We start from the raw sequence: 20373 nt of genomic DNA, 5'->3' as shown, positions 1-20373 counted from the left end.
GTTGCTAGGAACTGAGGGGAGGATAGAAAGTGATTACTAACAGTTATGAGGTCTCCTTTAGTGTGATGACAGTATTCTGAAGTTAGTGGTCATGGTTATGAAACCTTTGTGTATTGAATTTTGAATATTTAAACTAGAAGATTGTGTGTTACATGAATTATGTTATCAGTAATAAAAAGAACAAAACAAAATTTTAAGAGGAAAATGCAGCAACTAAAATAAAAACCTAATATATGGATTAAACAAAGCTGAATGAAGAATTATCCTGAAGATGAGTCATAAAACAATATACTAAATAGTGAAGTAATAAAAGGATGGAAAATACAGAAAACAGCTTTGAATTTATGGAGGTGATGAATAGGCATGTGTATGTTTGAAGTTCCAAAAGAAAGCAAAGAGAACGGAGGAAAGCATTATTTGAAGGAAAAGATGGCTATAAATTGCCTCCAACAACCATGTTATTCCAGAGCAAGAAAGCTTTGATGAACTCCAAGTTGTGTGAATACAGAGAAAGTTGCATGTAGGTGAATTATGGTCAAATTGATGAAAGCTGTGACAGAAAAATCTCACAGCAGAGGAAGGGGATTTAGCTGCCCTCAAAGAAGCAAACAGCAAAGTTAACTGCTGAGTTTTCAAAGAGCAATTAAAAAATAGAAGACAATAGAAAGAAGTATCTTTAAGAAATGAAAGTCAACTAAAGATATTTACACATAAGAAAATGCAAAAAAAAAATCACCAGAAGCCCTACAATGAAAGAAATAATCAAAACCTTTTTGAGATGTGCTATGTAGCCCAGGCTAGCTTTGGACTTGAAATCCTCCTGCTATCCAAAAGGATATGGATTTTTCTCTTGCTGTTTTTGTTTTTGGAAACAGTTTCTTCCTTAGAAACTGGCTGCCCTGGAACTTGCTCTGTGGACCAGGCTGGTTTTGAGCTCACAGAGATTACCTGCCTCTGCCTCTCGAGTGCTGGGATTAAAGGTTTGCGCCACTACACCTGGCAAGTATCTCGATTTTTAAAAAGTGTTCATGGGCCATGATGGATGGGAATAGCTGCTCCTGTAATTAATATGCACAGAGAGAAGAGGCTATGAACCACCATTGTAGCTGGGGAGATTTTCTCAATACTCTAAAGTTGGCAGTGTGTTCCTCTTAGATCTAACTCTGGCACCTGAAGTGTCAAGAAAACGTTATATTCATGTTTAAACCCCCTGGAGCTTTTTCCCTTCTCAATACTGGGATTCTAAGGCAGGTCAAGACTTCTAACACTACACTGATTCCTGATGAATTGGCTTTACTGCTAAGTTCCTCTTTCTCATTTAATCAGCAGTTTTCTTGTTTCGGCATTTCCTGTAGGGTGCTGCTGACTGTTTCATTTCCTACTAGGCTGCTTTCCTCTTCTCAGTGTTTGCATGCCAACTTTCAGACGAGCTCTGTTACCTCTCGTCCCAGCCCAGCCATCTGGGAAACACACAGGCATTCTTCCTACTCTCCAACTCCTGGGATTTGCTGTTGTTTAAGGGCATATGCTTGCAAGCACCTTACTATGCTGACTCTTTCTTTCTAAGCCATTGCTTGCTTTTCCTCCTGAGTTCATTTTATGTCTACTGAGTGTCCTTTTTGCCTTTTTGTCTTTTGTTCCTTGTGTGTCCCAGTCAACTTGAAGATGCCCAGATTCACCTAGATACAGTTTCAGTGCCTCAAATGTTCAGCCTTGGAAATGCAGTAGGCATTCACCTTCTGAATAACTTCAGTAAATGTTTTTGAAATGAGACGAGAACCTGAAGACACATTTTCATTCAAGGCATTATCCTGAAGAGTGACAACAGATGGAGATTTGCCAAGACAGCAGTTACGATGATAACTTAAAAGGGAAAACTTAGATGTGATTTTTGTTTCATGGATGTTGTTTTGAGCTTTCTCTCTTAGTGTAAGATGCATCTTTCTAAGATACTGAAACACACATGAAGTTCAGACTAACAGATGGCCTTCAGTGTCTCCCTGCCTCCTCTTACTATTGACCTGTCCCACTCCAATGGGATTCAGTTTTGTCTGGATTATCTGTTTCACTTACAAAATGTAGTAGGTTCTAGGTTTAAGAGGGGGAAAGACTGTTTTTCCCTATGCAGTATAATCTTGCCTGTGAGTTAGTAATGCAGCTTTTTATTATACTGAAGTTTTTTGTTTTGTTTTTCTTGTTTCTTCTGAGCTTTTATCATGAAGGGATGTTGAATTTTGTTAGGGGTATTTGTTTGATGCTCATGTGACTCTGTCCTTAAATCTACTATGTCATAGTTAATGTTTTGAATATGTTGACCTAAACCCCTGAAATAAAAACAAAAGTTAGTCATGTGTATGATCTTAATGCATTTTTAAATTCAGTTTGCAACAATTTTTGTGTCTGTGTTGTGTCTTGCCTGGTTTGGTTATTTAGGTAATGGTAGCTTATAGGAAGTTTAACACAGTGTTCCCTCCCTTCCTGGTAATGGAACAAATTTGAGAGCATTGGTGTTCACTTTTCTTGAAACTCTTCATAAAATTTGGTGACAAATCCTTTTGATCCTGACATTTTCCTTGTTGGGAGAAGTTGTTACTCCAATCTCAGTTACTGTTACAGATCTGTTTGACCTGTTTGTGTCTTCTTTATTTAACATTAGTAGCCCAGGACAGAAATTTGCCCATTTCTTCTAAATTTTCAGGGATATAATTTTTCATACTAAATACTAATGATTCTGTGGATATCGTTGGAATCTATAGTAGCCTCCCTCTTTTCATCTCTTAATTTTATAAATTTGAGTCTTCTGTTTATAAATAGAAGACTAATAGTTTGTCATCAGCTAATACTTTGTCAGTCTTATTTATTTTTACACAAAAAACCCCAACTCTTTGATTCTTTGTATTGCTCTTTTAGTGTCCATTTTATTAACTTCTGCTTTTATTTCCATTGTATCTTATTGTCCACTGCTTTGGGGTTTGGTATGTTCTTGTTTTTTTTTTCTAAGGTCCTAAAGCAATTATTATTAGGTCTGGGTTTTTGTTGTTGTTGTTTTGTACATTTTTTAATGTAAGTACTCATAGCTGTAAATTTTCTTCTTAAAACTACCTAAGCTGTATCCCAGATGTCCTGGTAAGTTTTGATTTTATTTTCATTTGATTCCAAGAATTTTAAAATTTCTAATTTCTCATCTTAGAGTATATTTTTACATATACATATTTTAAAATAATTTCTACGATTCTTGTTACTATTGTTTTCTTGTTTAATTCTACTCTGATAGGATAAGACATTAATTTTAATCCAGTTTTTTTGTATAAGACTTCCTTTGTGGCTAGAATGTGGCATACTTTAGGGGAGGGTACATGAAATGCTGAGGACTTATGTTCTATAATTTTTGGATAGACTATTCTGTATTTATCTGCTAAATCCAGTTGAGCTATTGTGTAGTTTAGTCCCGAGGCTTCTTTGCTGGATTTTGGTATGGATTTTATTTATTTATAAATATATTGATTTATTTTACATCCCGACTACAAATTTCCACTCCCTCCTCGCCTCCCAGTTCTTACTCCCCACCCCTCCCTGTCCCTCATTCCACTCCTCCTCTTCCATTTCTATTCAGAAAAGGGCAGGCCCCTCATGGATATTCATGAAGTATGGTATATTAAGTTGCAGTAAGACTAAGCAGGTTCCCTTCTCCTCCTGTTAAGGCGGGGCAAGACAACCCAGTGTGAGGGTACCAAAAACTGGCAGAAGAGTTAGAGACAGCCCCTGCTCCCACTGTTAGGAGCTGTCACATATATGCAGAAGGACTAGGTCAGTCCCCTGCAGGCTCCCTGGTTGTCAGTTCAGTCTCTGAACCCCTATGAGCCCAGGTTAGTTGATTCTATGGGCTTTCGTATAAATGTCCTTGACCTCTCTGGCTCCTACATGGATGGCCTATTTAAATATGAGAATAGGTTATCAAAATCACTCTATATTATTATTGATTTGGGATCTGTTTTTTTCCATTTAGTTTTTTGGGTTTTGGTTGTTTTGCTGTTTTGAGTTTTTTTTTTAAGAATTTGATGTAGATTTAGGCAAAATTGAGACAGAGAGAGAGAGATGCTTTAGAAAAGGACAGTAATTAGGGTATGGTAGTGTAGGCTTGTAACCCCAGCACATGGGAGGTGAAGACAGGAGGGTTCAAAAGCTTAAAAGATCGTTTTTGGCTACAGAGGACGACTGAGACCAGCCTGAGTCTCAAACAAGCAAATAAATGGATTGGAGTATATAACCAAGATACAGGTATAAACTTCTCAAGAGAAATATATCTGCTCCATTGATTTTCAGTGGTTTTATATTTTAGTGGCTTTGGGTTTTCTAACACTGTGGTTTTTTTAGATAATTGGACAGAATCTGAAACAAGTAATTTCAGATCTATAGTATGTCAGGTTTCTTCTGTAAGACGACTTTTCCCGGGAAAATGCAGCTGTGCCCACTAACTTCTGAGTGAAGTGGCTATTGGTGAAGTTGTTTTATGTGGTGCTTACAAACTCAGCAGATTCCAAACATTATTTTTTAGCCAGTATGGAAGCTTTTGAGATTGACTTATACTGAAGCAGTGCCTTCATAACTGAAACAGCCATTTGTAATTAGAGAGGCAAGTGCAAAGGAGGAGGATTTACTGTATAACAACTGGATTGATTTTTAAGAACTCAGATTTCTGTTTCTGGCAAGCTGGACTGAGATAAGGAAAACAATCCTTAAACTAAGATCATTCCATTTCTGCTAATGCCTTTGAGATGGAAAGAATTGCATTCTGATAGGCTCAGACATCAGGTCAGTGTCTATCTTTCTCAGCAGACTGTGAACTTTTAAACTCTCTGTTTTATATTTAAGCCACAAGTATATGACATAAAATAGATGTTCTATAAATATTTGCTGGGTTTTTTTTTTTACGTTCTCTAAATCCAGCTGTCTTTCCCCTTGTCAGAATCCAGTAATTAAACCTAAACCTACTTTGAACTGTAATCAACTATCTCAAGAGGAGAAGTTATTTAGCTCCTGTCTTGGTTGGTGGGCTCTAATCCTATCACTACTGCTTTAAATTTATGAGTTATGACTAGTATTTAAAAAAATAGAAAAGAATATGAAATGCAGTAAGGCACTATGCACTACATGTAGGTTTTCATTGTAGACATACTGGATTATAATTTCAGAACTGAGTATCCTTGCCTCCTACGCATTTTCAGAATGTCAAAGCACTCCCAGTGTCTCTCACATGGCAACTCCAAGCCAACCTTTCTTTAAAATATTTGTGCTGCAATGTAATTACTATTATTGTTAGCATTTTTCACACTAGAGATTCACCACTGAGGCCTTGAGCTGGTAAGCAAGGCTTCTACCACCAAAACATACCCCTAGCACTGTATTCGTATATTGTATGATCTTGATCTCCCCAGAATATAAGGTCCTGATAGAGCTTGACCTAGAGTTATTGTTGATTCATCAGTGATTGAATGGGGATTAGCAAGACCATTTTAATACACATTTTGAAGGGAAATTCAGAAGTTGTTTCTCAGCTCTGACCTGCTAGGTCACTTCTCTGCGCCCCTGCAGCAATAGCCTCCACTGCACCATGTTTTTGTTGAAAGAACTGGATGGGAGAGGTCAGCCAGGTTCAGATACCACCATCACTAACATTGGTCCTGATATCTAATAGACCACTCCTAACCTTTCAAAGAATTCTGGGCAAAATACTGCCCGCTCAGGAACTCGGCCTCTTTGAAATAGACTGCCTCTGAAACCTCCACCCTGGATTTGGTGGCATGCCTCCTGTTGCAGAGCTTAATAGAACATTATAACCCTTTCCTCTGTGGTCTGGAAATGTCAATTTAGTTTTAAACTAGATTTTTTTTTTTGAACAGTTGGCCTCTGATGTATCTTTGGGGTGAAGAGAGGATGCTAGCACTGATGGAGATTTGTGCACTTGAAAATTGGATTCTTTTTTGGAAAACTGCTGATGCAGTCTCATGTCACCGAATTAAATGACCCTGTTGTTTATACCTGCTGACAGCTTCAGCATTGGGACCAACTGAAATTAGCTCCTACCACATGGCAGAAAAATGTTTTCGTAAATACACACAAATAAGGAGAGATTTTTGTGCCTAGTAAAAGTTTTGTAGTGTAGATAGGCAAATTATGCTACGCTAGTCTGAATAAGTAGAAAATCAAGTAGTGATTCTTCTGGTGATTCTTCTAGACTAGTTTTAGAACCCACTTATAGTTGGTGGGATTTTTGTTTATTTGTTTTTTGTTTTGTTTAAGGTAACAGACAAAACCCATTAACATTCAGAAAACATATTGGCTTAAGAAAGTACAAAGATGCGGGGAAGGATTTACAGAGATGGCTTAATGTTTAAAAGCACTGTTGCTCTTCCAGAGGGCCCAAGTTTAGTTAGGTTCTGAACCCACACCATCTGTCAGCTCATAACTTTCTGTAAGTACAGACCCAGGCGATCTGATGCCTTGGGCCTCAGGAACAAGTGACACTCCTACATTCAGGCAGAGCAGAGCCTATATCTCTGCTGCCTTATTCTTGGGCACAGTGGTGGGGAACTTTGGGACAACGTGGAGATGAGGCTGCTTTTGTAGTAGGCAGAGTGGGGCTTCCAGTCAGGCCAAGAAAGATTATGATAAGTTTCAAAATAAAAGATCCAGATCTGAGCACAGCATCACACTTCCTATTCTATTGTTAATTGTGCCACATTTCTATTCTAAATTTAGCTACCTTTCATGTTTCTTTTTCTTTCTTTCTTTCTTTTTTTGACAAAGATAACTATGCAAACTTTCAAAAGAAAAACTTTACCCAAAATTAACCACCCCAACTTCTGTTTGGTTTCCTGCAATGTTTAGATGACTCATTTTCTTCCAAGAAATTTTAAAGAAAAGAGATCCAGGCCATGTGTTGGTGCACAAAGACTGCACTGTAAATCCCTTTTCTCCACTGCCTAGAAACTCCTTTGCTTCTTTATAGAGAAGGGAAAGCTCTGCAGCCCTCATTGTCTTGTTCTTGGCTGGATCAGCTTTGTTGTTCCTAGGAACAAATGTGCTCCTTGTCTTTGGGTGGGGCTGCATGTTAGCCTCCCAGCTCCTTTAACCCCTCTGAAGAGGTCTGCACGGAAGCACTTCCTGATGCCTTGCTTTTCCTGAAGGCATACCGCTGAGGCTTCTGAGATAGAGAACAGGTGGCCTTTTTTATCATCTGTGAAAGGAGAGACACTGGCCAATTCCTGCCTGTCTTCTGGGTCAGTGTTACTCCTGTTAGGAGCTTTAATTGTATATTTTAACTGAGCTAGCTACCTAACCCAGCCAGAGGAGAGCGGTAAATCTGATTGCTTCAGCAGCTTGTTCAAATAAACAAGGATAATAGTTCATTGGTTCTCCCGACTAATCAGAATACAAAAGGAAACATCTGCCTGTCTTAATTGTTATTTTATTGGTTAGACTTTCCCTCCTCTCCCCCTCCCTTCCTCTTCCACTGCTGGACTCCTACTAGTTTAAGTCACAGCTAAGCAACATAGCATAGGATTCAGGTCCAATCTCATTTAACCTTTGCCATTTAGACAAGGATGGGGTGAGAAAGACTGGAAGGCTCTGGCAAGGGGAGCTGCTGCAGCTGGGAGGGTCGGCAGTTGATAGTGATACTCATGGTCAACTCTGACCTTGACTCTGAGGCAGATGATGAGTCATTTTCTCCTCTCTTCACCTACTTGCTCCTCTATTCCTCACTGTGGAAGGGGCTGCAGGGTGAAGTTGTAGATGAGAGGCATTCTTTCTTGTCCATTCTTTCTTGTGTCTTTTCCCAGCATTTGAAGACTGCTTTCTTTCCCAGGTTACTGAATGAAAGAATGGAAAATCTAAAACAGGCAAGATATCCCTGAAGCTTTCATTTTTGCTAGCATCTGGGGCCTTGCAGAGAACTTGTGCATTGCCTTTTAGTCTGATCTGAAGCCAGCCTGTTTGTCTCTAATATGAACATACTGTTAGAAATACATTCGAGCCCCCAAGAAAGAGACCACCATTCCAAATGAAGTCTCTATAAGGCAGAAATTTAATGTTGATCAAGAGTAAACAATAGAAAGTTTATTTCTGATCAAGCACACAAGGCCAAGAAATATTCTTGATTTTTATTCTAAAGCAAGTGGTGGCTGTCTTTTTCATTGGATAGGGTCCCTCCCACTTCAGTCTTTCACCACTGGCTAGCTTTATAAGAATCAGCACAAAGGAAATAAGAAAGGGGCCTGCCACATAAGATCCAAGAATACAGGGGAGCCTTTGTATGAATCCGTTTTACTAGGTGGGTGATTAAAGCCTTTATATAAAAGTCTTACAAGGTGGAGGAGATTTGAACTCGTTGTTGTAAGCAAAAGTTTTATGTATTTGACAAAAAAAAAGACTAATACTTAATGTTTCTTACAATAAAACATCGTGTAGAACCATAGAATGGTAGAGGTTGGTGTCATAGTAAGCTTCACCTGTCAGTTTGACACAATCCTAGAGTCAGCTGGGAAGAGGAAGCCTCAGATGAAGAATTACCCCTGTCAGATTGTCTTGTGGCATATCTGTGAGACATTTTTAAATTGCTCATTGACGTAGGAGGGCTTAGCTCACTGTGGGCAGTACCATTTCTAGGTAGGTGGGCCTGGAAGCTAACCAGTAAGCAGCTTTCCTCCATGGTCCTCTTCAGTTCCTGCTTTAGCTCCTGCCGTGGCTTCCCTCAATAGTGGACATTGGGCTATAGAAGCCAAATTAACCCTTCCTCCCCCTAAGCTAATTTTGATCAATGTTTTATCATAGAATCAGAGAAACCAAACTAGGACATTTGGTAAAGGTCTTAATTTTTAATTAATATTTTAGGTTAGCATATAAAGCAATGAGTTTCATTCTGCCCCCCCCCTTTGTTTTTTCTGTGTGGCATTGGCTGTCTTAGAACTCACTCTGTAGATCAGACTGGCCTCAAACTCACAGAGAGCCACCTGCCTCTGCCTTCTGAGTGCTGAGATTAAAGGCGTGCACCACCACTGCCTGGCTTTTGCTGGCACCTTAACGCATATATGTCATTATATTTTGCTCTCTCTTGTTTCCCTCCCTCCGAGTTCTTCCTATGTTCCTCTCTCCAGCTGTTTCCCTTTCTTCCTCCAGTTGACACCAACTTCTGCTTTCTTATTACATGTATTCCATTACTCTATTTCCCAGCTCTCTTAAAATCTTTTCCTCCCCTTTCATAATATTCTTTCTAGTAGTTGGCCTGCACAGGCAATTTTAAACCAGGATTCTTTGTGAGAGAACAACTGTGTATTTACTTTTCTGAGTCTGACTTATTTCACTTCATGTAGTTTCCAGTTACATTCATTTTCTTTCAAAAGTCATGACTTCACTTTTCTTTATGACTACATAAATTTTCTTGTGTATATGCATATTTTATTTCCCTATTCATGTGTTGATGGATATCTAGGATAGTTCCATTTTCTGTCTATTATAAATAGTACAACAATAAGCATGTATATACATGTGTCTCTGGTATGTTTACTTATAGTCCTTCAAGTATATTCCCAAGATTGGTATAGCTGGGCCATTGAGCTCTGTTTTAGTTTTTGAGAACCCAGCATTTGCTGTTACTGTTGTCTTATGACACCATTCTTATTGGAGTGTGATGAAATCTAAAAGCAATTTAATTTGCATTTCTCTGATGGCTAAGAATCTTGAATATTTTTTTTAAATACTTACTGGCCACTTGAATTCCTTCCTTTAGGAAATATCTGTTCAGTTCACTAGTCCATTTATTGGTTAGATGATTTGGGCTTTGGGGTATGTTAAATAGGCACCTGAGGCATTTGTCTTGGGTTTGAAATGGAACATCACTTATATGGGTGTTTAATTTTTTAAGGTATTTGTGGATTCTAGATAACCAGATACATACTTGGAAAAGACTTTTCTCCCCTTCTGTAGGCTCTCTTTACTCTGGTGGTTGATTCCTTTGCTATACAAAATGCTTTTTTAATTTGATGTAATCCACTTTCTCAGTTTTTTTTTTTTTTTAAATTTTCGAGACTGGGTTTCTCTGTAGCTTTTGGTTCCTATCCTGGAACTAGCTCTTGTAGACCAGGCTGGCTTTGAACTCACAGAGATCCGCCTGCCTCTGCCTCCGGAGTGCTGGGATTAAAGGCGTGTGCCACCACCGCCTTAAAAACTTTCTCAGTTTTTAAGATTATTTCCTGTACTAGTGGAGTTCTTTTCAGAAAGTCCTTGCAAATGCTATATCTTAAAATATCTTCCCTGTGTTTTTCTCCAGTTGTTTTTAAGTTCCAGATCTTATAGTAAGAAAGACTTTCATTTTACAGAAGAGAAATTAAGCCCGGAGCAGATAAATTATAGCAAGTGCTGTGGTTTGAATATGAAATGTTCTTCATAGGCTCATGAGTTTGTCCCCCAGATGATGGGAAGATTTGGGAAGGTTATGGAGCCTTTAGGAGTTGGAAGCTTCCTGGAAGAAGTGTGTCATGGGTATCAGACCTTGAAGTTTTATAACCCATCTTCACAAACTGATCATTCTCTGCTTCCTGACTTGCCAGCTTCTCCATTCCTGCTACCATGCCTTCCCCACCAAGATGGAATGTATCCTCTTGAACTATATATAAGCCACAATAAATCATGCCTTCCTTAAATTGCTTCTTGAGAGGTATTTTGTCAAAACAGTAATATAACAAATATATCAGATGATAGGAAAGCTAAGACTAGCAGCAACTTTTATATTTGCTAATTTTAGGGTCCTTCCAGCTTGTTTTTAAAATTATCAAGTACAAAACATATAGTTATTCATGATAGAAGTCACACCTGTGTTATATTCCATAATGAATACCCTAATAGGAAAAAGAAGAGCAAAGACTGCCTCAATAGTAAAGTGGTAAAGCTTGGGATGGCAAGATAATTCAGTGGATAAAGACACTTGCTAACAAACCCGGCAACCCATGATGCCCAGAAACTCCATGTTGGAGATAGCTGACTCGTGCAAGACTTCTCTGTCCCCTGTGTGCCCTGCGGTGGGGTGTGGGGACCTGTGTATGCACACAGTACACACACCTTGAAAGAAGCAGTATGAATGAAAGGACTCATCCCCTGCCCAGAAAATGAGCTATGGAGAGTGTCATGTAGGGGTTGGAGATCCAGCCCAGCGGTAGAGTCCTGGCCTGGCATTCATGAGACCGCAGGTTCAATTCTCAGTATGAATAAGTAAAAATTTAGAAGTGTGCTTGAGTGTTGTAGTTATCTGAAGGACAGTACCTTGGCGGTACCAATTGTTTTTATTCTCTGCCTTCTTAGGCTTGACTTCTAACATTCAGAATAGAAGACACATTTCTTTCCTGCTTCCTCATTCTTTTGTTCCTACTATTCTGTGTGGTTAGATGCCATCCTACGGTGGGCAGCAGCAAGTATCAGAGAGCTACTGCTGCTCAGAATTAGCCAGTAAGACACTCCTCAACATATATTATAGAGTCAGGTAGTATTAACTAAATGTTGCAAGAAGTCATTGTTGAAGAACTACTGCCTTGGGAATTTGGGAAAGAAATGAAGCAAGTAAGAATTGGATGACCCTTAACATGTGTGCCAGGAAAAACAAATGCACTCAATTTTAGGTGGTTTTTCCTTCTATGGAGAAGGAATGTGCAAGCCAATCCTGTGGATCCTAGCTTGCTGCGGTTTGTGTGCTGTCAGGTTAGAAGTACAGTATCTTCCTGCTTGGAGTTTTCTATTGACTTTAAGGTCTTTTGGAGTCCCTGAATATTTATATCCTTTTCTTTGTCTCATCATAGTGAACATCTTAATTTCCTTAGTAATCCAATGGAGTGTTTGCCTGCAAATATCTGAGAAAGCATTGTCTACCTAACCACAATTGCTAGGTAGGATGTGGCTCTCAGGCCTCCTTTTGGGACCAATTGAAAAGTCAAAGGCTATAACCCATTTTCCCTCTACATGATTACCTTTACTGGGCTATAGAAAGGGCTCGTTTCATTTCATTAAAACTCTGTGAGTAATCTGACCATAATTGGTTATCTGATTTGCTAGGTTAAATAATGGGCTGTAACTGAGTCTGTGTCATTTGCAGAGGCTGTGCTGCTCTTGCCTTTGCTGCACCTCCCATCTCCTTCTGTTTTTCAATTAACCTTCCTTCCTCTTTTCTTTACAGAGTAAAGAAGTTGGCCAGCAACTCCAAGATGATTTGATGAAGGTCCTGAACGAGCTTTATTCGGTAAATCAGATCGGCCGCATGGCTTTGTGATCATAGAGAGAAGCAACATTTGAGAGTTTGCAGCCATAATCATGTCAACAACAGAACTCAGTTGAGGCTGAGGACAGTGCACATTCCCTATTGGGGGTGACCCCACCCATATATTTTTCCACACTCAATTTTTTTATAAACCAAATGAGCCAAAAATATTTTTTCCAGTTGTGCAATCTTATTGTGACTTCATCTGGGGCACCACTGAAAGAGAGCAGTGAAGGGCTAGGTTACCAGCACAGCTGTCACCATTACCAACAAGCTAGGAACCCCAAACTTCATGGCAAAGAATGTAGCCTACATTGCACTACTTCTTGTTGGAAAACATGTACAGTCTTAAGTTATGCATCAAATCTTATATTCATTGTGGTTTGAGTTAGAGCAGATTCTGTAAAGGGAAGCACAGATTCCTAACGTCTGCAATGTGAAGTACCATTTTAGGCCAAGAGAGTGTTGCAAAAACACAGCAGAGAGGTAAGCTATGAACTTGGAAGAAACAGCGAGTCTACTTCAAACTCTCTCAGACTGCAGTCTCATAGGCAGATATATGCCATGTTCCCCAGAAAGGCTGGTGGTTATTTTGTCTCAGTTATGTTTTATTAGTTATATTGAAAACATGCACCCACCAAGGAAGTTCCTGTTGTCATAGAAGGAATGCTTCAGTTGTACAACTTGAAGCTTTTATAGACCCTTTCCAAAGTTTGATTGTCTCAACATTGCGTCTTAATTTTCCAGAGTTGCCCTACTCTTTTGGAAAGTGAAAATGATTTTCTGTATTTGCTTCTGCCTCACTCCCTCTTACCCCTTCCTTGCTTCACCCCCTTCCTTCACAGGATGGGCAGGCAGTGGTAACGTGCGTCACAAGCATTTGAGATCAGAGAATTCCACATTCTTGTTCCAGAAGCCTAGGTGTGGCCATTATGTCATGGCAACTGTTGGTAAATAGAGCAGAGTGGTCATCTAATTTGCCTCCAGTGATGCTCCAATTGTTTGGAATTTCTGCTCTGTGACTCTTATACTCTGAAGCCAAATAATAGCTGCTACCTTTTGTACCCCAAGTTTTCATTTCTCTCAAATGAAGTTAATACTTTTTAAAAATAGAAGCATGACATTGTAAGCCATTTTCAAACTGAATGAGTTTCCTGAACCTTATCTTTTCATTGCTTTACTTCTCTTTATTTTTAGAGCATCTCAAAGGTACCAAGAAGAGCTGAGACTTGCTTCCCTAAGACAAGTGACACGTTATTATAGGACTCCTTTTCCTTTCCCAATACAAAGCTTCTTGGGCCTTTGCTATTTGCTGCTGTTGCTCAGGAGTCAAGCAGCAAACCTCAGACCAGCTCAGACTCAGCATACTACGTTTGCAGTGAGGCAGCGGAGGAAGAACTAACTTAGTTTACCCGGTGTTGTAGATCACTTCATAAGCTTTGATTTAAAAAGCAAGTCATAGTGTATAAATTGTGCTGGAATGAGGAAGAAAACTGTGGAGTTTGCTGGTTTGTCTGATAAAGGACAAGCTGGGAGATCTTACCCCACTCCCTACTTACTTATTTTTAAAAGATGTTTGTCTGTGCATAAGGGACCATTCTCGGAAGTTGATTCTCTCCTGCCACCTTGTGGGATGTGGGCATCAAACTCAGGTCATTAGGCCTCTACCTAGTCAGTTAAGACTTCTACGATTAGTCTGCAGATCAATATTGGCTAGTTGCTTTTGTGACCACCATGTGCCTTCAGTTAATACAGAGCATAAGGCCTTCTCATTGGCATTCACATGCAGGTTTGGTGAGTGTGCTCGCCCCTGCTTTGCCATGAATTGGTATACTTGTCATTTGTCTAAGTCCCAAATAGGACTTAGATGTTTACCTCTAAATAAAAAGAGAAAAATAGAAGAGGACACCAAGAAGTTCCAGAGAGGGCCAAACAGTCTGGTACAATGAGTCTTAAGCAGAGTGATCGCCTCTCCCCCACCCCCACAAAATGGAATGTGTGGTGATGTCTGCTGATATTTTCAGTTGTCACATCTGAAGGGTTGATAGCCTAGTAACATCTAAAAAGTAGGGGTCAAGTATATTGCTAACATCCTACAATGCACAGAACAGTTTACCACAATAATTATCCAGCTCCAAATGTCAATAGTATCAAGACTGAGAAACCTGGGCGTGCTGGCTATAGACCACTATCTTAGACCCCCAAGGTTCTCTCCTGTCCAGACTATGAGCTGCATACATGTAGAGGGATACCGCCCACTGCAAAAGTCAGCATGATGATGAGAGTTGATGTGAAGTTTGTGGGTTTTCCATCCTACTCTTGCCCAAAAGCAGCAGCAAACACCATATTCTGATACCTGCATGCCATGTGGCTGTCAGTGATCAAGGAATTCATACTTCCAAAATATCAAACTATAGTTAAGAGTCAAGTGAGTTTGAAGATTCTGTACAGGTCACTAGAAAAGTTGCAGGATGGAATTAAGAATTGTTGCTTATCTAGGGTAAGATTAGTTTAGGGCTGATCTGAAAAAAGGCCTGAGATTAGGGTGACTGTCCATCCCTTTTTGCTTGTTTGCCTTTTGCTCATAAGAGAGAGCCAGATGTAGTCAGACAACTATCATTCGGCACTTGAGAAGCAGAGGCAGGTGGATCTGTTGAGTTTGAGGTTAACCTGATCTACACAGTGAGTTCCAGGCCAGCCAGAGCTACACAGTTTCCTGGGACATATTTTTAGTGCTGAATTGGTAGTCTTGAGGAAAGCAGGATGTTAGTCACCCTGCATGAGATAGTGGTTTCCTCAAGTAGGAAGTTGATACTACTGCATGCTGGCTTTGGAAAGCTATTTGCTTTACATAAACTTTTTAGGTGTTAGGAAAAGAACAGGGAGAGTTTCTTCCAAGAGCATTTCCCTTATTTGCTCTATATAAGAAAGCTCTCTGCTTTCACTGATCCTGTCAACAACAGAAATTTATTTGTGACTCATGTGTCACTGGAAAAGAGATCCAGGTATTAAGAAACTCTCTCTTTTTCTCAGTGCTCTTCTTGCAGCTGCCCTAACACCCCTGAATACTCATCTGAGGGGACCAGTTGCTCAAAGGTTGATAATCTAAGTGCTTTCAAACCTTGTTGACCCAAGGGGCAGAGCCCAGGTAGTTCTAAATAAAGATGCCTCTGAACAAGAGATTAAGAACCCCACCAAGTAGCCAGCTGCTTCCCTGCACCTTCCTCTTCTGTTTGAAGGGGCTTTGATTTCCCTGATTTAGCATTTGGTGCCAGGGGGAGTTTTCCCACAGCTGTTCTTCAGAGAGCAGTCCCAGTGATTCTTGTGCATATGTATGCCTGTCCATTATCCTCCTCTCCATCACAATGAGCTGGCTGGCTTGTAAGCCCTGGTAAAATGGTTTTCATTTTCTTTCTGATGTTGTAGGAATGCCTTTGAAGTCAGAGCTCAGTGTTTCCCAAAGAACTCTGGGATTGTCTGCCTCAACTGTACAGAGAGGCTGTGTCTGGAAAATCCCATGAAGGCCCCACAGGAAAGAGTGTATATGGAGGCAGGGAAGCCATATGGATTGGCTATGAAGAGCCAAGGAAATGCTAACGAGGGGAGGGGGAGGAGAAGAGAAGAGATAGCGGGACTGTCTTTACTCCAGAGGTGTTAGGCTTCTGTACTATCCCTGAATCCCTGAGTATGTCTCCTTGACTTGGTGCAGCAGCTGGTTGAAGAGCTGCTTTAAATTGAAAGTCAGCACCTGTTCCCTTGAAACATTGTCAGCTAGTAGTCCCCAGATACTGTTTGTCTGTTTGACCCTATCATTAGGCTCTGGGGACACAAAGACAAGAGAGAGTGCTAAATTCAAGACGTTTCATTTTCATGTTGGGGGAGAGAGGAAGCAGCAAGCAAAATGAGGTAATTCCTTTACATATCTGAAGGGGAGGTCAAGCTCCTTGGAGAAGTACAAGAATTAAATCTTAATTGCCAGTTGCCAAGAACTCTTCAGTTTTTCACCCTATATTCTCCCTAACTCCCTTCACTGACTGAGGACTTAGTTTATGGTGCTGAATCTTTTCCATTCTCATTCATCTCTCTGGGGCTCTTATTGATAAACTTTTCAGCCCTTTTTTTTCTCTCTAATACTGTGTTTCCTGCAAATTGCCTATCTTGATCTTGCTTATCCTAGAAAACATTAGGAACTTGTGTGTGGGGGGGGGGGGGTGGGGGGGTGCTTTAGAGACAGTTTCTCTATGTAGCCCTGGCTGTTCAGGAACTCTCTCTGTAGACCAGGCTTGAGGCCAGGGATCCACTGCCTCTGCCTACCTAATGCTGAGACTAAAGGCATATGCCATCACACTTGGCTGCCTGCTCGTATTTTAAAGTAAGGCATTTTATATGACATTTCCCAACTATGGAAGAGAAAGCAAAGAAAAAAGTCATGCTATCTTTGAGAATTCAGTTTCTTAGCTTGGATAATGTTTTATTTTCTTTCAATGAGAGGTTTCTTTACATTCTTTGAGGGCAAAGAACAATATAAGCTGTTGTTTTATTCATTGTTATCTAGTACGAGAATTCTTTGAGTGTTCTGATCTCTCATGTCCATTTGCCATATTCCTCCTTATCCTGTACTTCATAAAATAAAAATTCACTATTTTAAAATTACTTTTAACACTGGGCATTGGTGGTGCATGCATTTAATCCCGGCACTTGGAAGGCAGAAGAAGGTGGATTTCTGTGAGTTTGAGGCCAGCCTGGTCTGCAAAATGAATTCCAGGACAGCCAGGGCTACACAGAGTTTCTTTCTCAAAACCACCCACCACCAACACACACAAAAACTACTGTTATAATGCTTTACTCTAGTGATTAAATTCCTTAATTACATTCAAGTGAAAAAAGGAAAAAGAGCTCCTCATCTGTCCTTCCTCAGCCAGGAAAGCAGATGCCTTTCTTACCTCCTAACAGGAAAAGTCGTGATCTAGTCAGATCCTTCATAGAAAAGCCTCTTTAATTCCATTGGTTGTTGGTATTCAGAGTATAGGCAGAGTAGAGCTTCCAGGAAATGTCAGTTCGGAGTAAGGTGAATATTTAAATTACTCTGTATCTAAAATGAGACATAATTGAGACTGCATTGCACCTCTTTGTTATTCCTTATTGCATCTCCATGTGATCCTAAGTACGTCCACAAGATCCTATCTTTCCCCAGCCTCAGCACCACTGACATTCTAAAACAGACACTTTATGGACTCTCAATGTATCCTGTCTCTAGCTACTAGCAACCTCTAAGTTTCTAAAGTCAAAAATATTTCCAGACATTGCCAGTTGTTCTCTGGGGTCTATGCAGCCCCTGACTGAGGCACTGCTCTTGGTTGAGCAGTTCTCTCTTTGAAATTTCCTCAGCTGTCCTTTGTCTTGCCTCCCAGCTTCATTTCTATGCAGAAGGCTGTCACTTAGTAGGTAAGGTGTGGACTTTGGAGTTAGACAGACCTAGGTTTGAATTCTGATTCTGCCATTTACTAGTTGTAAGAAGACTTTGGGTGCCGTAGGTAATGTCATTGAGACCTACTTCCTTAATCATTAAAAGTAGAAATACCAACATGTCTTTCATAGCATTATCATGAGGATTAAGTCAAGTGGCACACATAAAACTGCTGGCTTACAGCGTGCACTGAATGCTAGAGATTATTGCAAATATTGAGTAGTGTGTTTCTGTTGTCAGCCACACAAGAGTACACCCTACTCCTAGACTTTCTATTTCTCCTCTTCAAATAAACTTCATGGCATCAAAGTTTCAGCACTCAAGAATTTCCAATTGCTCGATTTGTTATCAAGTGTTTTAATTTGGAAGCTGCCTGTGTGGAAACGGAAATTTCATGCAAAGTAGGGTCAGCCCCTGTGTGACTAGAAGTAATATATTTGGGAGCACTGAAAATTACCTGAGATTCAATCTTCCTGACCTTCTTGCTAAAAAATCATATTTAACTCCTGGACAATAGCTCCTTTGGAAAATTTGAAAATTATATCCTCTTTCACCCCCCATTTTTTAAAGGCAAGGTCTCTATGTATAGTCTTGGCTGTCCTGGAGCTTGCTATGTGGACTAGGCTGGCCTTGAACTGACTGAAATCTTTCTGTACTACTTCTGGAGTGCAGGAATTAAAGAGATGTGCCACCACACCTGGCCCTATGGCCTTCCTTTTATATTACTTTGTGCTTGTGACCAATTCCAGTTACACGTATATGAAATTTCTTCTTTCCTGCCTCTTACCTGAATTGTGCAGTCTACAGCCTTCACTGGACATTGTCTGGGGTGTAGGATTGTTACATGAAGGAAACTAACAGGGTGGGATGTGGGGGGTCACTTGGTACAAAGCCAAAAATATATTAAGTGCTCAGCAAGTAGCAGTTGCTATTGATGTATTTCTGTGAGAGCAAGTGTGTAATGGAGATAAAGCAGACCAGAACTTTTGGAACATTTTCTTCTTCCTTGCTTTATATTTGAAAGTTATAAAAATATAGACTACACCTTTGGTCATGTTGCCTTTTGAGGTGTTCTTATTTTTTGTTTTACTTAGCATTATAAGGTGACTTAGCAATAGAAATTACTGAGCCAATATAAAGGTCATGCTTACAGATAATGATGAATAAAAGTAAAAAATGATAAAATTAATATGAAATCATTGCAATAACATAGTCTATACTTACATGTAGTCCTTAATATACATGTGCTGACCAGACATTTCTGGATTTTCCCCATAGAAGAATGTGAATATTGCTTCATATAGGATAGGTCTGGCTGAGTCTATTAGTCTGTAAAATAGAGTTGACGCCATTGGCTTGACCTCTGGGTGGAAAATGTCTTGCAGGTCATGAAAACATATCACATGTACAATGCCGACAGTATCAGTGCTCAGAGCAAACTAAAGGAAGCAGAGAAACAAGAAGAGAAGCAAATTGGTAAATCAGTGAAGCAAGAGGACCGGCAAACTCCACGCTCCCCTGATTCCACTGCCAATGTCCGCATTGAGGAGAAACATGTCCGAAGGAGCTCGGTGAAGAAGATTGAGAAGATGAAGGAGAAGGTATATGTGCTCTGGCAACTGTAGAGACAGAAAGGGGTGCTCAGAAGGCAAGATTGGTAGTAATTTTCCAGTAGGTATCATGAAGAGCTAAACAAAGTAGCTCTGGGTTCCTTTAGTGCCTACTGACCAGAGTCCTTCTGTGTCTTGCCATGAGTCCTGGCTATTGGAAAAACCTAAGCATATGAACTCACAGACTTTACCTTCAAGTATATTGACAGGAATCAGTAGTCACTTTTCTCAGCTCATTTTCCAAATCAGGTGAAATGTCTTATTGCTTTGAGAAACAGGGGAGACTGTGGTGCTTGTGTTTCAGTTTAGATACCAGTGTTCAGGGGGAGAAGTGGAAGTACCCTCTCCAGGGTGACAGCAAGGATGGAGAATAGTATGTGAAGATAGCCTTAAACCACATTCATCTCATTAGTCAGACTTAGAGTTCAGCTTAAAGCAGATGTACACAGGGAGTAGCAGCAAGTGGAGGCTCTTGATGTGCTGTCCTTCATCTCTCACAGAACGTTTTCAACCTCTTTTAAAAAATGGGTCAGCAAGATGGCTCATCAGGTAACTGCATTTTTCACTAAGCCTGACAACCCAAGTTCAATCCCAGGAACCCACAGGATAGGAAAGAGATGACTCCTACAAGTTGCCCTCCAATTTCCATAAAAACACAAAGGCCTGTATGCATTTAAACACACACACACACACACACACACACACACACACACACACACCACTTCACATGAAATAAGTAAACATTTTTAATTTTTTTAATAAAAAAAAAACTAAAAGTGAACGTATGTTTTCTTTTCAGCGACAAGCCAAGTACACAGAGAATAAGCTGAAGGCCATTAAAGCCCGGAATGAGTACTTACTGGCTTTGGAGGCAACCAATGCTTCTGTCTTCAAGTACTACATCCATGACCTGTCTGATATTATTGATGTAAGTACTAAAGCTGGGGTGGGAGCATCTGGATGTCTGATGTAAGCGCATCACCTTTAAACAGCGG

The 20373-nt window shown here is 40.0% G+C and overlaps 1 protein-coding gene across 6 annotated transcripts in view; it reads left to right on the top strand.

The window, feature by feature from the left end:
• Srgap2 (SLIT-ROBO Rho GTPase activating protein 2) overlaps positions 1–20373 on the top strand; it is a 217218-nt gene that overhangs the window by 132513 nt on the left and 64332 nt on the right. For all 6 annotated transcript variants that reach the window (XM_041648002.1, XM_041648000.1, XM_041648001.1 and 3 more), the window contains exons 5-7: positions 12221–12283; positions 19154–19369; positions 20178–20306. In XM_041648002.1, coding sequence (XP_041503936.1) covers positions 12221–12283; positions 19154–19369; positions 20178–20306 — 408 coding nt within the window. The remainder of the gene's footprint in view (positions 1–12220; positions 12284–19153; positions 19370–20177; positions 20307–20373) is intronic.

Source organism: Microtus oregoni, unplaced genomic scaffold, assembly GCF_018167655.1.
Source record: "Microtus oregoni isolate MIOR12 unplaced genomic scaffold, Mior012 000003F_ref0000135, whole genome shotgun sequence".
Taxonomy (NCBI): Eukaryota; Metazoa; Chordata; class Mammalia; order Rodentia; family Cricetidae; genus Microtus; species Microtus oregoni.
The sequence above is the reverse complement of the archived record's forward strand: the minus strand, read 5'-3'. Positions and strand labels throughout refer to the sequence as shown.